Source organism: Corvus brachyrhynchos, unplaced genomic scaffold, assembly GCF_000691975.1.
Source record: "Corvus brachyrhynchos isolate BGI_N302 unplaced genomic scaffold, ASM69197v1 scaffold115, whole genome shotgun sequence".
Taxonomy (NCBI): domain Eukaryota; kingdom Metazoa; phylum Chordata; class Aves; order Passeriformes; family Corvidae; genus Corvus; species Corvus brachyrhynchos.
The window spans coordinates 10,355,041-10,369,018 of record NW_008239553.1 but is presented as its reverse complement, the minus strand read 5'-3'; the positions used below and the strand labels follow the sequence as shown (position 1 = coordinate 10,369,018).

Below are 13,978 nucleotides of genomic sequence, written 5' to 3'. Positions count from 1 at the left end.
TGAGCCGCGGAGCTGGTCCCGGACTAGCGGGGAAGTCGACAGGCGTACGGGGGCGCCTGTGCTCCGGGTGGTTGGCGGGCCTGGTCGTTACAGGTTGAAACTGTTTGAAAAGAGGCCGCATTAAGAGACTTGTCTTGTATGCTGAGCTGTTCCAGGCAAGTAGGGGTGAAGTATATGTGTATGTTTGCTTTAAGAGTAGAAATGAGGAGAAACTACCGTCGAGGCAAGGAGGGGCGTGGATGGAGCAGTCACAAGCGCAGCCACCACCCCCACGGGCACAGAAGACCCAGCTACAGCAACCGCGCCGAAAGGCAAGTACAGGCAGCTCGGCTTGGCAGGGGCTAAGGCGTTGGATCTTAGGCCTCACTAAATGTGCGGAATGGTGACTTTCTAGAACCGAGAGGGTTGCCGCCTGAAGATCTAGTAGATAGTACTTCTGGTGTATCTGTCATCCGTACTGGGAGTGGAATTGCATTGATTTCTGGTTTATTGTGTGTTCACAACGGAACACTGATTTTAAACTGAGATGCGGTTCCGTGAGCCAGTCCTTTCAGCTGTGCATTATCGTCCATAAACCCTTCATCAATATGCAAAGATAGTTCAGGGAAGAAAAATAAAATTACTTCATTCTACCTGCCTGTGTATTTTAAGCCTCTGTGTTTACTGGTGTAAACTCTGTCATTAGAGGATCTTCCTGAATGTTTGAAAGCATGATAAGTAATGTGGTAATAATACCACATCTAGCAGATCAGGAAAATGAAACAAGGCCTCAGGAATAATCCCCTGCCTTGAAAACTGATCCTTTGAGAAAAACACGTTTTATACTTTAGAACTTACACTTGCCTATGTTTGAGCTGTTTTTATGGTTGCTTTTTCATTCCCCTGTTCTTTCCTTAGTGCCTCTTGCAGGACTAAAAGAAGACTTTGTTTTAATACACTAAACTTTTTTTTTTAAAAAAATAACCTTATTTTTAGGAAAAGAGACACACATATGAGTTGCCACACTAGTTGCACTTGTGTAAGAAAACTTAGAAACGCAAATGGGCACTACTTCAGTGAGCAGAATTAAAAGAGTTTTCTTACAAAGCTTCAAAGTTAAGTGCCTGGGTTCGATCTGGGGTGTTTTTCCCCTTGTATACCTGTTGTGTTCTTTAACCATTTTCAAAGTTGTGTAATGAAACCGCAGCGGAGCTGGTATTAGAAATAGAGTTTCTTTGTGTTTTCAATAAATTATGACTCTTGCAAAACATCTTCACCTACTGCTTTTAAGATGACATGTAATTGGACCTGTCTTAAAAAGTGAGAATTGTACAGGTGATTCAGAAAACATCCCAGTGGAATTTTGCTCATCAGTACTGAATGTGCTCATGTATATTAGCTCAAAAAGAGGAAAGCTGCAGTTACCCTCTGCAATGTTTGTTAGAAAAGCAGAGGCTTTTCTTGGAATTTTCATTAAACTTGTGTTTATTTTGCATGTTTCTGAACTCATCAATGAAATTCTTATTATGAAGATAATGGCAAAATATTTTTGACCTGACATCAGTGTTTTACCCACACTGTCTCTTGCTTTGTGCTGCGAAGACTTGCGTGCTTTTAGGAGTGGGTTGTTCGTTTAATGTACAATTGCCCAGTAAATCTTTTGCTAAAAAGAGTTAAAGGCACTTGCAGAATCAACAGCCACGTCTAATGTATTAGCAAGCAATTTAAGGCTTTTAGGATGCTGGTTTCACTAACTTCCTTGAGAAATTTTTAAGCTGAATATTTTCACTGTTTGATTTTCACAGTTTAATGTATGGTGGGTGATATGCAGAGTGTGCTTAGCACTGCAAAATGGTACTCCATTGATGTCAGTAACAATCTGCTTTCTAGATTCTTTGTGGGAAAGATGTGTAGGACAGTTGTGAGCCTGTCTTGAAGGCAGTGCTGTTTTTTCAGTCTGGAACAGGAGGAACCACAGACCACAGTGAATGCAGGCCCCAGCAGCAGTGAAGATCCTTCTTCGTCCAGTTCAATGCAGAACTCTGTAGCACCAGGTAAGAGATAGTGTTTATGGGTCAAAAGTCAGTTCCTATATGCTGCTTGTATGAAAAAACTAGTAGTAGTAGTAGCTGCATTAATAATCTGGTGTTATGGGAACAATACAAACAGTAAAGTTTCTGGAGAAAAGCAACATCAGGTGATACAAAAAGATGTAGTAAGTAAGGATCTAGAGAACAGAGCCAAATCACTTTCAGGCCCACAGGTGCTTCTCATGTTTGAAAACTTGTGTGCTTAGAGCTGATATAAACTGAAAAAATACAATTCTGTTTCTCCCTCCAGAAATGCCGCTTTAGGAAGAAAATGAACTACGAAGGAAGCAAATAAAATGAGAGAGCATATAAAAAATTACAGCTTGTGTTCAGTTACTCAGTCTTCTGAAAGGCACAACAATCCACCACTTTGTGGTGTGCCTCTCTTGTGTGATGTATCTCTCTTTATGCCTTCAGTGTACATTGTAGTCTGTAATAAATACACTCTGGCTAAGTATTTGTTCATTAACAACAAATGATGAAGTAGCAGTGCTGTTGAAAAAGATGTCCTGTTCTGGCTTCCTAACTGGTTAAACAATGCTAGCATTAACTAAGCCAGTGGGAACATATATTTCTGTACAACAGGAGAGTCCTGAAACAACCCTGAGTTCAGGGAGATGGTTTTTGTGTATCACTGTTTTGTGTTGTGAGCATGTGTTTGGAGATGTATCCTGCAAGACATTTATTCCTGTGTAATTAGATTCTGTATGCTAAATGTAGTGTGCTTTTATAAACTTTACTGATTCATTGACTAACTTTTTAATTTTGCTGACCTGAATAAATCTTGGTCACTTGTGGCTAAGCTGAAACCTAAAAGATGCAGAAAAGGAGCTGAATGGTAAGCAGCTGCAAAAAGAGATTACTTAAAATGAAATTTCTGGTAGTAGATAGAGTTTTAAATAAAAACTCTTGAAGTGAAATGTTAACAATTGCCTCTGAATGAATTTCTTTCTCTTGAGACAATCTTTCAAAGTATTTTACTTGTCTGCCTCTGCATTCACCCAGACAGGGAAGCACTAAAATTGAGTGTTTCTCATCCCAACTTACCTTTGGAGGGAGCCAAATGTACTCTTGATTTAATCTAAATCCCTCCTATGTGCTGAAGAAAAAGTGTCTTGTTCTGGGAAGTGAAATACTTTATTTGGGTTTATTTGATACCTCATTCTTTTTTTTGCTGTCCTACCAAGTCTTTTAACTAAGAATGTCCCCTCATAATGTATTTATGAGGAAAGACCATTTTTGTTCTGCAACAAAACCGTTCTTTTGTGCCTTTCTGATTGGTCTGAATTTCCTCTTGGTCAGCGGTGACATCCCTTCTGTATCAGTGTAACAGCCTTTGAAAACTATAAATAATCTTTTTTTCTCTCCTGTAAGTGGCTCATCTTCTCCTAGTCTGTGTATCATGCTTGGGACCTGTTGGGAGCAAGAGCTTTGAGTCTCATAACTCTGACATTCACGTGAAGACATGGAATATCAAAGAGCAGTAAACAAAGTTACCCATCTGATTTTGCCTCTTTTTCTCCCTGACTCCTCCCACCCTGAAGAACTGCCAGGATTTTATTATGACCCAGAAAAGAACCGCTATTTTCGTCTACTGCCTGGACATAATAACCACAACCCACTCACCACGGACAGCATTCAGCACAAGGCAATGGAGTGCAAAAGACTGAGGCTCCTAGAAGAGGAAGAAAAACAAAAGGTATGTTTTGAAAAAGATTGCAATTAGGCTTTATTGTACTGTGGCCCAGGACAGATTATAAACTAAAATCTTCAAATTCTGACAATTCAGTTTCTTTTTCTGCTAAGAATATATAGTCCTTGAAGCCTTTTGTTTGGCTGTTCTAGACAGGAATGAAATCAAGTCATTACAAACAGAAAACCTATAAAGATGCAGGAACTGTGCTGAGAATTGCAGTTGTCCAACAGTTACACTTGAGTCAGGGTATTGAATGCCAGGTTTCAAATTCCTGCCTTGAATTGGCAAAGTGGGGTCCTGATTTTAAGTTTCTCACATTTTTAATAAGTTGATTGATCGTATTCCTGGACCTTGAAGAAACAATACTAATCACAGTTGGTGGAAACAGCTTTTTTTGAAGAACTTTTTTGGACAGTTAAAATCAAGGCAGGTCTTATGTTTATGTCTGGAAAACCTGTGTGCTTCTCTTCATAAAGAGTTACAGTGAAATTAATGCTGATGTTGTGTATTTGTAATCTGGGTGAAATATCTGTCAAGGATGCTTTTTCATTACCTGAAAAACATGTCTTAAAACTTTACAAGTAACAGCTTAGCTTAAATATGCTGTCACATGGAAGAAGTGAACAGTGTTCTTTTTCTTAAGCAATGAAGTTCTCCAACCAGCTATTCAGCTCTTCAGTCTTTGCTGTAAAGAACATTTTGATTCTCAAACACTTGCTTTGTCTGAGTATTATCAAAAAGATTTCTTACTCCATAATTCTGCAAAATACTTTATTCCTTGGTCTACTCAGAAAGTGTTTCCATTAAATTCTAAAAAAAATGCGAATCATGAAATGGAATCGTAGAATGACTTGCATTGGAAAGGACCTTAAAGATCATCTAGTTCCCAGGACTGTGGGGGGAATGGGGAGTGGAACTGGGATGGAAAAGCAGTTTAGTACAACAGTAAGACTGCATGTTTATTTGCACTCTCATTGTGAAAGAAAATTTTGCTGTATAAGAAGAATTTCAGGCGTTGTAGTAAAACCAGAAGGTAGTTTACACCTCCAGGTAGTACTGCTGCTTATGTAGATTGAAAACAACGGCTGCTAGGGTTTCGTATTTTTTCTCCAGCTTCTGTATTTGCAGAAGTGCTCCACATCTCACAGGAATATATTCTTGTCTACTTATTGTAGTAGATCAGGATGGTGTTGCAATGTGTTCTGTACATTCTGAAAATTTTAATGTATGTAGGCTAGAGGAAAAAGTTACCTAAACATCCCAAACATCAAAGACCCACAGCCATGTTTGAATCTTAAGTAAATAACTGAGTACAGTTCCACGTTACTCTCTTACAGAAAACAACAAGGGCTGGACTCAACTCATCTGTGCTGTTACAGAAAAGGCAGCTGGGTTTGCTCAGCTCCACAAGTTATTGCAGGTACAATGATTTGATTTGTCTTCTGTTTGCAGTTCAGTTCTGCTGTTAGTGCAACTGTTTCTGTCAGGTTTTCTTGCATTTCTTACTGTTTCATTGGGATGAGGAGGAACATATTACTTAAAGTTAGAAAAAAGGTTATATTCTGTAATAGATTACTAAAATGATGAGAATTCAAATGAAGTTGTTTCCCAATTTTACTTCAAAAAAGTTCACTTTACGTATGTATACGGATATGCTGGTTTGCCGCATTGTGCTTTATGAGTACAGCACAGCTATTTTAGGATAAATGCCTTTCAGTGGATGTGACCATTCCCTTGCCCCCCATTAGAACAGCTAAGGTAGCTCAGTTTCAGTAACAGTGCAGGAGGCAAGTTAAGTCAGTGACTTACTGTGTTGTTGTTTCGGCTACTAAAGATGTGCTGGGGTTCAAAACAGCGGGATGAAATTCCATGACTGTGGAAGATGCACGTGTTCATGGGTTATGTAAGTTAAATTTCAGCATGCTAGTTATTCAGGCATTTTCTCTTCGGTGATTGAGAAGCAGTTCTATATCCTGGCCAGAATTATTTTCTTATGCATTAAATTTAGGCTTGCCTGAATTCTCCTCTCTTCAACCCCCTCACCCACCTACCTGCTTTTACAGGCTAGTCCATGAACTAAAAGTGAACTGCATGCAGAGGAGGAAGATAGAAATACACAGTCCAGACTCCTCAGTTGCTGGAACCAACAATTTTAAAATCATTGTGGTATGTTATGAGAAATGTAAGTCTTTAAGATAAAGAGAGCCCATCTTCAGAGAAAATTCAGGCTCTTGTAGTCAACTCACATAGGTCAAATTTTAGCTTTTAAAGATAAGTTATTCCTGCTCTGTCAGTTCTTAAAATTTGTGCTCAGTAACTTTAAACAGGTAGGGAGAGGCTGTTCCTTTCCTACAAAGGAAAATTATAAAAAAGGTTGGATATGAAAGTGGGTTTTTTTGGTTTGGTTTTTTTTTTTAATCTGATCACCATGTTCTTTTGAAAGTAAATAGGAGTTGAGTGGATCATTATTGTGGGGCTGGGAAGAGGAGTGGAGAAGATCAAGAGAAAGAAAAAAATGAAAGAGAAGAGTTTTGGGAGTAGCAAAGCCCATGGTTCAGAGAAGCTAAGTAAACGTCAGTAATCACTTTACATTTAATGATCTTTCATAGACTATATAGGAAGCTCTCCAGGACCAGCTCCTGGCCTTGTAAACAGAGCACTGCATAGGTAGCTGAAGCCAGAAGGGACTCAGAAACAGTGTAAGTGTACAGAATTGTTAACATTGGAAAGATCATTTATTGTTAGCCAGGGACTGAATCCTTTACTATCCCTGTTTTTTCTGTGCATGCATTTAAAATGAGTTGGCCACTGATTTTAGAGGTGAATGGAAAGCAGGTGGTGTTAGAGGGATCAGAATTAATGTGTTGTTTCATTTTAGACCTAATGCAACTCCCTCAAGCTGTTTCTCCTGTAAGTTTCCAGTAAGTGTGACTGGTAAGCTTTTATTTTACAGGCAGATGTTGCTTGTGAACGAATATTCACTGTGAACGATGTAGAGCATGGAGGATGTAAATATGGTATCATCAATCTCAGCGGTTTGGGGAAGGAGTCTCTCACTGTGGAGATGTATGACAACCTCTACTTCACAAACCGCAAAGTACTATTTTCTGTTCCTCCTTCCTTTGGTGGTTGCATTCTCAGAACACTGTTCTTGGGAGGCTCGTGTGGAAATGCCATGAGGGTTGGGGAAGGGGCTAGGAGAAGAGAATGGAAGAATCTAGAAATGGGAAGCTTGGATAAACACAGAGCCACAATAAACCTGTCTCTGAAAGTGCTCAGTACCAGGGCTCGTTGTCAGGAATGTTATACCACAATTGGCATGGAAGACTACATAGAAATACCACCTTCCAAGGATAGTGCTTACTTCAGACTTGAACTGTAGCTGGCAAAACTAATGTTTTGCTACCAAAACTACCAAGATTTGCATGCTCTTTCTTAAAAATAATTTTGGGAAACTCTGTTTACCCCTAAACATGAGGCATATTTAAAACAGGTTTTCATCAGATTCTTTTAAGGATGGTCTCTTGAATAATAGGATGTGCTTGGTGCCTCAGTCTGTGTTTGGTCAGACTTCTCAAGTGCTGCTCTGTCATTACAAGATGAGTATGAAGCTAAAATGCTCATGCCCTGTTACTGAGTTATTTAGTGGGCTGAAGAGTTGTGCCCAGTGCCGAATTCTATGTCATCTTTGCATGGAAATAATCTTTGCTTAATTGAAAAACAAATCACAAGAATAGTATGTCGTCTTCTCTCTGAAGGTGAATTCTGTGTGCTGGGCATCACTGACTCATCCAGATTCTCATGTTTTATATCCTTTTAAGAAAAAGCAGAATTGTTGTTCAGGTTTCACAAGTCTGTGTCATGCTTCACAGAAAAACTTAACTTCAAGGAATACCTCTCCTCCAGTTCTCCCAGAAAATAAGTTTTCTGGAAAACTGAGGAAGTAATAAGAAATGAAATATGTTGAAATTAGTGAGACAGATGTATGGTTCTGTTATGGATATATGTAGAATTGTTCCCATATTAATGATAAATGAAAGACCATGTTTTCTGCCCTGGAGAATTCCAGCTTCACTAATAGTGTATGTAAATGCCATATCCAAAATGATCTGATGTTTAGAAATTGGCTGAGGCAAAAGAGGAGCAGAGGGTTAAGGCAACAACCTTTTTCTGAAGTGAACCTCTTTGAAAGTGGAGTGGTTCGTTTGTGTTTAAAACCATCCCCATATTGGTTGCGGTGAGAGGAGAATGGAAGCAATTCAATAGCACCACCTGCAACTTTCAGAGCATGTTCTGCAGGTCTGACTCAGAAGAAGAGGAACGTTGGCGGTGTAGCAGAGGAACCAATAATGAACAGTGCAGAGCCCAGAAGAATGAGGGGGGAAAAATTGAATTTTGACGTAGGAGAAGGCAGACAACAGGTGTGCTATTAAAGTGCCAAAAGAAATTACATAGAAAAATATGGAATGGCCTGTGTGAAAAGCCAGGCAATTCTAGACCGACCCATCAGGGGGCAGGAGCTCACCAGGCACGTGCACAGCGGGGGAGGAGTTTGGGATCGCTTGGTTTGGTGGGTTCGTGCTTTCCCCTAGTTGTGTTACAGATCTACCCCACTGAACTTGAAATGCAGCTTCCAAATTCTATATATACCTGCTATAGTCTTCATAAAATATTTAAATGTAATCTAAAGTGAGTCTTCCTTGCCTCACCGATGTGTGCTCCCCTTTTTCCAATTTATCACCATGAAAAACAGATCTACATTAATGCAGTGTCATCAACATGAAAAAGTGAGAAGAATGATCTCTGTAGGCCGTGCTTCTTTTTTTCTTTTTCCTATCACTAGTAAGATACAATAGTATTCTCTTATCCTTCTAGTAGTGAAAATACACAAGCAAGAATTTGAGTTCTTTCTACGTCATTCCTATGAAAGAAATTAAGAGCAGGACTTAGTTGTAAACTGTAAAGCACATCAGACGTCTCAGGGAAAAGTGTTGTGAGCTGTGGCTGTGTCAGGGCAGCTTGCTTTTCCCACTTATATATATAAGGCAGCTTGTTCCATTCTAGGGAGAAATCAGTTTTCCTTAACTCACTTCAGCAAGCTGTGTCTCATGGGAATTGCAGAAACACCAGGCTGTGCCAGTCTGCTTCCAGCATCATTGTTCAGCAGCACTAACCCAGGTAGGGTGTTTTTGTTGGTTTTTTGTCTCCAATTTTTGGTAACAATTATGGTATGAAAAGAGCACAAAAGAAAGATTATTTTAACTTTTTTTTCAGTAGTTGATGAGACTGTTGTATTCCTGTAAGACTAAAACAGCTTAAGAAGTGAAATGATGATGAAAGAACTTGAGACTTAATTAACAAACAGTATTCAAAGCCCTGGTTTATTTTTAGCTGCTGCGGTGCTTGACTTTGGCAGGAGAACACCTCACTTGTAAAGCAAACACTTGAGATTTTTCATGAGTAGCTTGGCCTGTAATTAATACTCGTAAGCTGCACACAAGAAGTACTCACATTTCCTTATAGACTGTCCAGAGTCACTGCAGAATCTCATAGCAGCTACTCAGGTATGCTCAGGGGATTAATCAGAGGTGCAAAGCTGGTAAATATCTCAGCCCATAGCTCCTTGTACAAGCTCATGTTCAGTTGTATGTAAACCTGACTGACTGGGAGAATACTATGTCTTAAGTCTGGTTATAGCTGATCTTTTTTGTTAATGTTTTTGGGGGCAGGACTTAATTGATTGGACTTTCTTGATAGATGTTAGAACCATGCTTCTTCAAGTCACAGAGTGCAGTCCTCTAATCTGGTATCCATTCAGATATGATCAGTTAAGTTTATACAGAGGAAATCTGTGATAAGAGTAATGGACTCATTTTAAATTTTTGGTGTCTTACTATTTAAGCAGCCATTAAAGCAATATGCATAGAGTCAGCATGAACTTGAAGAGTCACTGAGGGTGGATGGCTACTAGGCCAGCATACCCAGTTGCTCTGTAGAAGATTTTAAGCCTTTCACCATAATGAGATGCTGTGAGTTCCACCAAAGTCCTCCTGTGTAGCATATCCTACTGACTGTTTAGGTATTTCCAAGTTTGACTTACTTCACTCTCCTAAATACGTGGTTTGTGGGAGCCTTGCTGAGTAGATGCTGGGAGAAAAGTAGAACTTACCCTGTCTAAAACTATGTTATCCATCCATTCTTGTCTGTGTCACCTCTGCTACCTGACGTATGTATGTATGATGTCCCATGAAGGAAGTGAAAACTGATGATGTACTCTGCTAATTGGCATTAATTTTGTGCAGGAGCTACATGAGTAAGAGTCAAATCTAGGGTATTGTTACTTAATTTTTTTTTTCTTTAAATAGGCAGGCCAAGAACTTACAGGTTAGGTTTTGGCTGATCTGTAGTTTATAAAGTAAATGTTTTTTATTTCTAGCCCACTCATCTTTAAAAAATGGCTTACTTAGTGCTATAAGGCAAGTATTACTTTGTTCTTTCCTGCCATGGTCAGCCCTCTGACTACTGAATAAATTTCACAGTCTCTCGATATCATCTATTTATGGTGTCCCACTTACAGTCATGAACTTCCATTTGTTTCCTGTCTCTTGAGTACCAAAAAGGACACCAATTGGGTAACACTTTCTCTGCTTCAGATTGAAATGTTAAAAGAAGTATGGCAGTCTAAGAACCTTTCTGAGTTATCATCCTGTTCTAACATTTTATGAATACTTCATGTGTTTCTCCTGTCTTCTAGGAGATAGACCTGGGATGCTGTGCAGTTTCAAGATATCCACTGCCTGGTCCTGTGCTTGGTGCCTCAATCCCCAAGCAGACAACTGCTTTAGCACAGGTGATCTATCTGCAAGGCTAGCAACCCTGTCTGTCTCAGTGGGAAAGACTTGCATTCATCTCCCAGCTGCTACTCAAATTACAGCTAAACCAACATCATCTGTCTTCCTTAGGCCTGACACGACGAGTTCTTGTGACCAATGTAGTGACAGGGCATCGGCAGACATTTGGAACCAGTAGTGATGTACTGGCACAGCAGTTTGCCACGCAGGTACAGAGAACCATACGCCACCGTATTTTCAGAGCACTGCCTCATTGGTGGGCTCTTTGTTCTGTTTGGGGCAGGACTCCGCATGCTGTACATGAGGTTGTGATGACAGCTGCTGTTGGATGGGTGTTCTACAGCAGAGCTGATGTGGTCTGATGCTTGCACACAATTGAACGGCAACAAAAAGATTAACTGATTTCAATCTGTGCCAACAGGGGCGAGTTTTGTTAATATTACAGAGGTTAAAAGACAAGGAAGTACAAAGAGCACAGTAATAGCATGTAAAATTGTTTTGGTTTTGTCAAATAACGTAATTTTCATAACACTCAGTGTATTGCCTCCACCAAGATGGAGAAAATCCCTATAAAATACTAATGGACTTGTTCACAAAGAACTAGAATGGTGAAATAGGAATTCCAGTTTCTGTTTCGCCATTATGTTAGACTGAGTTCCTGCTTACCTAGCCAAACTTTCCCAGCTAAATAGTTGAGGTTTGAATGGAACTCATGAGTTGGCTGAAAAATGTTGCAGTGTGTAATTAAAATTCTATTTCTTAATGCATGTGTTAAAATAATTTGACAACTACACCATAGAGCTCAAAAGCACGATACAGACTCTGTCTGTGTAAGTTGTAAGATCCTTGCAGATGTTACACAATGTGCTTCTTTCTCTGGGATTCTCCCAGACCCCAGTGCTGTACAATGGCTGCCGTTCAGGTGAGATTTTCAGCATTGATGTGCGCCAACGTAACCGAAAGGGGCAGAGCTGGAAAGCAACTCGTCTCTTCCACGGCTCAGCAGTTACATCTATTCACCTTATGGAGGCTGAACATTATCTTATGGCAGCAGATATGGCTGGAAAGGTATGGTTTTGTTGTGTTAGGATATTCTGTTCCTTTTAGTATCTGGGCATTTACAGGTACTTATCCCACTCCCAAGGGCAGATGCCTGCTCTTAGTATGTAGTACGGAACTGGGTGGCAGTTCCATTTATGGGTCTTCTTCCAGAGCCAGTTATTTTTCACAGAATGGTTTGGGTTGGAAGGAAACTTAAAGCTGGTTCCAGCTCCCCTGCCATGGGCAGGGACACCTTCCACTAGAACAGCTTGCTCAAAGCTTCAGCCACCCTGGCCTTGAACACGTTCAAGGATGGAGCATCCACAACTTCTCTGGGCAACCTGTTCTAGTCACTCACCACCTTCACATTGAAGAGCTTTCTAATATTTAATTTGAATCTACGCTTCTCAGTTTAAAGCCATTCCCCCTTCTCCTATCACTACATACCCTTAAACATTGACCCTCTCCAGCTCTCTTGTAGCCTCTTTAAGGTACTGGAAGGCTGCTTCTGGAGGCTGAATTCTCTCAGCCTGTCTCCATAGGAGAGATCCTCTTACTCTCTGACCATCTTCTTGGCCCTCCTCTGGATGTGCTCTCTGCTTTAATACAGCCTCTCTCAAACAATTCCTTCAACTTGCAGATAAAACTGTGGGACCTGAGAACAGCAAAGTGTGTGAAACAGTACAAAGGTCACCACAATGAATATGCTCTTCTCCCTTTGCATGTAAATGAGGAGGAAGGACTTCTTATAGCAGGTGGGTTGACTTTTCCCCCCTCTACTTGTAGAGTGTATGGTAGTGATTTTCTTATGCCTGAGGGGTGTTTCTTAGATACAGCTGTTAGAAGCTGTAAAGCTGTTAATTCTTTAAAATTCAGAAGAAATTTAGCCTTAGACATACTGTAATATACTATGAAAATGAAGAAATTATGTTATGGATGCACAGCTACTGTAATCACTTCCATGAGGCACTTAACAGCTTTATCTGCTGTGTCCTACAAAAGTTGCATTATCCTTTCCACAATATGTCTCAAGAGTAGAGCAGAAAACACTTGATTTTGAAATTGAAGGAAACAACACGTGAACAGGAGATTTGGTAATAACTTTATATAGAGACTGTGTATATGTTTAGTTGGTGCTTAAGTGGATAATGTGGTGATGGACTGAAGCACTGGCATGTGGGCCTGACTCCTTATAAACTGTCTATACCACTCAGGTTCATTTTGAATACTCCCAGGTACACTCAGCTTTTTGTATTGTTGTATTTGGGGTGGGGAGAGGAAAAGTAGCAACAGATGAAGCAAAATCCTTGTAGTGTAGCCAAGCTTCATAAAGTTACTGTAAAGACAGTGACCTCCTTTCCTTGGATTTGTCAGTAAGTGATGGAATAGTAAGAAGAACTTTTAATTTGACTGAATTTTTTTCCCCTTTTCTTTAGCTTAGGAGCTTGATAAAGAGAAAAGCACTCTTAAGTACTGATTTATCATACTTTTAATTACCTAATAGGAAAGGCACATTTTTCCCACTTTTGTATTATTCAGTGTAAAATTTTGGTTTCGTAAAGTATGGATAAGCACTTTGCCTCTTGTGGGTGTAGAAGTAGTCGAGTTGTTTTCCCCATAGACCTTCTGCGGTGATAATCTTGCAGAACCATGTAAAATCCTTTTTGTGTAATGTTGAATTTTGCTGTCCTTTCCTTCCAGTTGGTCAGGATTGCTACACCAGAATTTGGAGTCTCCAAGATGCTCATCTGCTTAGAACCATCCCTTCTCCCCACCCATCATCCAAAGATGCCATTCCTAGTGTGGTGTTTTCTTCAAGACTTGGGGGCAGCCGAGGAGTTCCTGGTTTACTCATGGCTGTCAAACAGGATCTCTACCACTTCTCCTATAACTGACATTTTATTCTCCTCAGACGTGGTGTACAAAGCTGCCAAGCAAAATGTGACTTCAGAATCTTTACACCAGTCACCCAGCTGTTGAGTCATTATGTGCTGCTGTTGCATCTGTTCTGCCCATCTAATTGTGAACCTCCTTCAGCAGTTCAGCAAATCTTGCTGTATACATCTCAGAGTGCTTGTAAATAAAAGCTGAACACTGATGAACTGTAGGCAAGATTCAGCCTCTCTGAAACCTAGCTGTAAGCCCGTCAAGCTGGTAACTCTGTTGTGCTAGCTGAATTTGCTGTCAGAAGGCTGCTCTAACTTAATCCTAGTTTGGTCACATAACCTCTTAGCTGTGGTCACATCTGCCTCAAGAAGTAGGCTGGCCCAGCAGAGTGAAGCAGCTGCTGTTGAGACGCTGAACACTGTAAGTGTTCTGGG

The 13,978-nt window shown here is 40.1% G+C and overlaps 1 protein-coding gene across 2 annotated transcripts; it reads left to right on the top strand.

The window, feature by feature from the left end:
- Window positions 1-6: 6 nt before the first annotated feature.
- On the top strand, window positions 7-13,764 carry DCAF4 (DDB1 and CUL4 associated factor 4). Of its 2 annotated transcripts, none has more exons than XM_017741969.1 (13): window positions 7-155; window positions 1,936-2,033; window positions 3,614-3,768; window positions 5,103-5,185; window positions 5,829-5,931; window positions 6,719-6,862; window positions 7,524-7,573; window positions 8,864-8,943; window positions 10,520-10,615; window positions 10,728-10,825; window positions 11,508-11,684; window positions 12,298-12,412; window positions 13,359-13,755. In XM_017741969.1, exons 1-13 carry the CDS (start codon window positions 139-141, stop codon window positions 13,550-13,552), a joined length of 1,410 nt encoding a protein of 469 aa, XP_017597458.1. In that variant the 5' UTR covers window positions 7-138; the 3' UTR covers window positions 13,553-13,755. The 2 variants fall into 2 exon arrangements, with proteins under 2 accessions (XP_017597458.1, XP_017597457.1); XM_017741968.1 differs by lacking the exon at window positions 7-155 and adding an exon at window positions 162-311 and having other exon boundaries at window positions 13,359-13,764.
- The last annotated feature ends 214 nt before the right edge of the window (window positions 13,765-13,978 follow it).

What these genes read in the sequence shown, in the direction of transcription:
- DCAF4 (XM_017741968.1), top strand. Translation starts at nt 175, where the DNA reads ATGTGTATGTTTGCTTTAAGAGTAGAAATGAGGAGAAACTACCGTCGA. An exon ending in AAGAGGAAGAAAAACAAAAG is followed by an intron (nt 3,769 to 5,102) that starts GTATGTTTTGAA and finishes ACTCTCTTACAG; the next exon opens with AAAACAACAAGGGCTGGACT. An exon ending in ACAATTTTAAAATCATTGTG is followed by an intron (nt 5,932 to 6,718) that starts GTATGTTATGAG and finishes TTTATTTTACAG; the next exon opens with GCAGATGTTGCTTGTGAACG.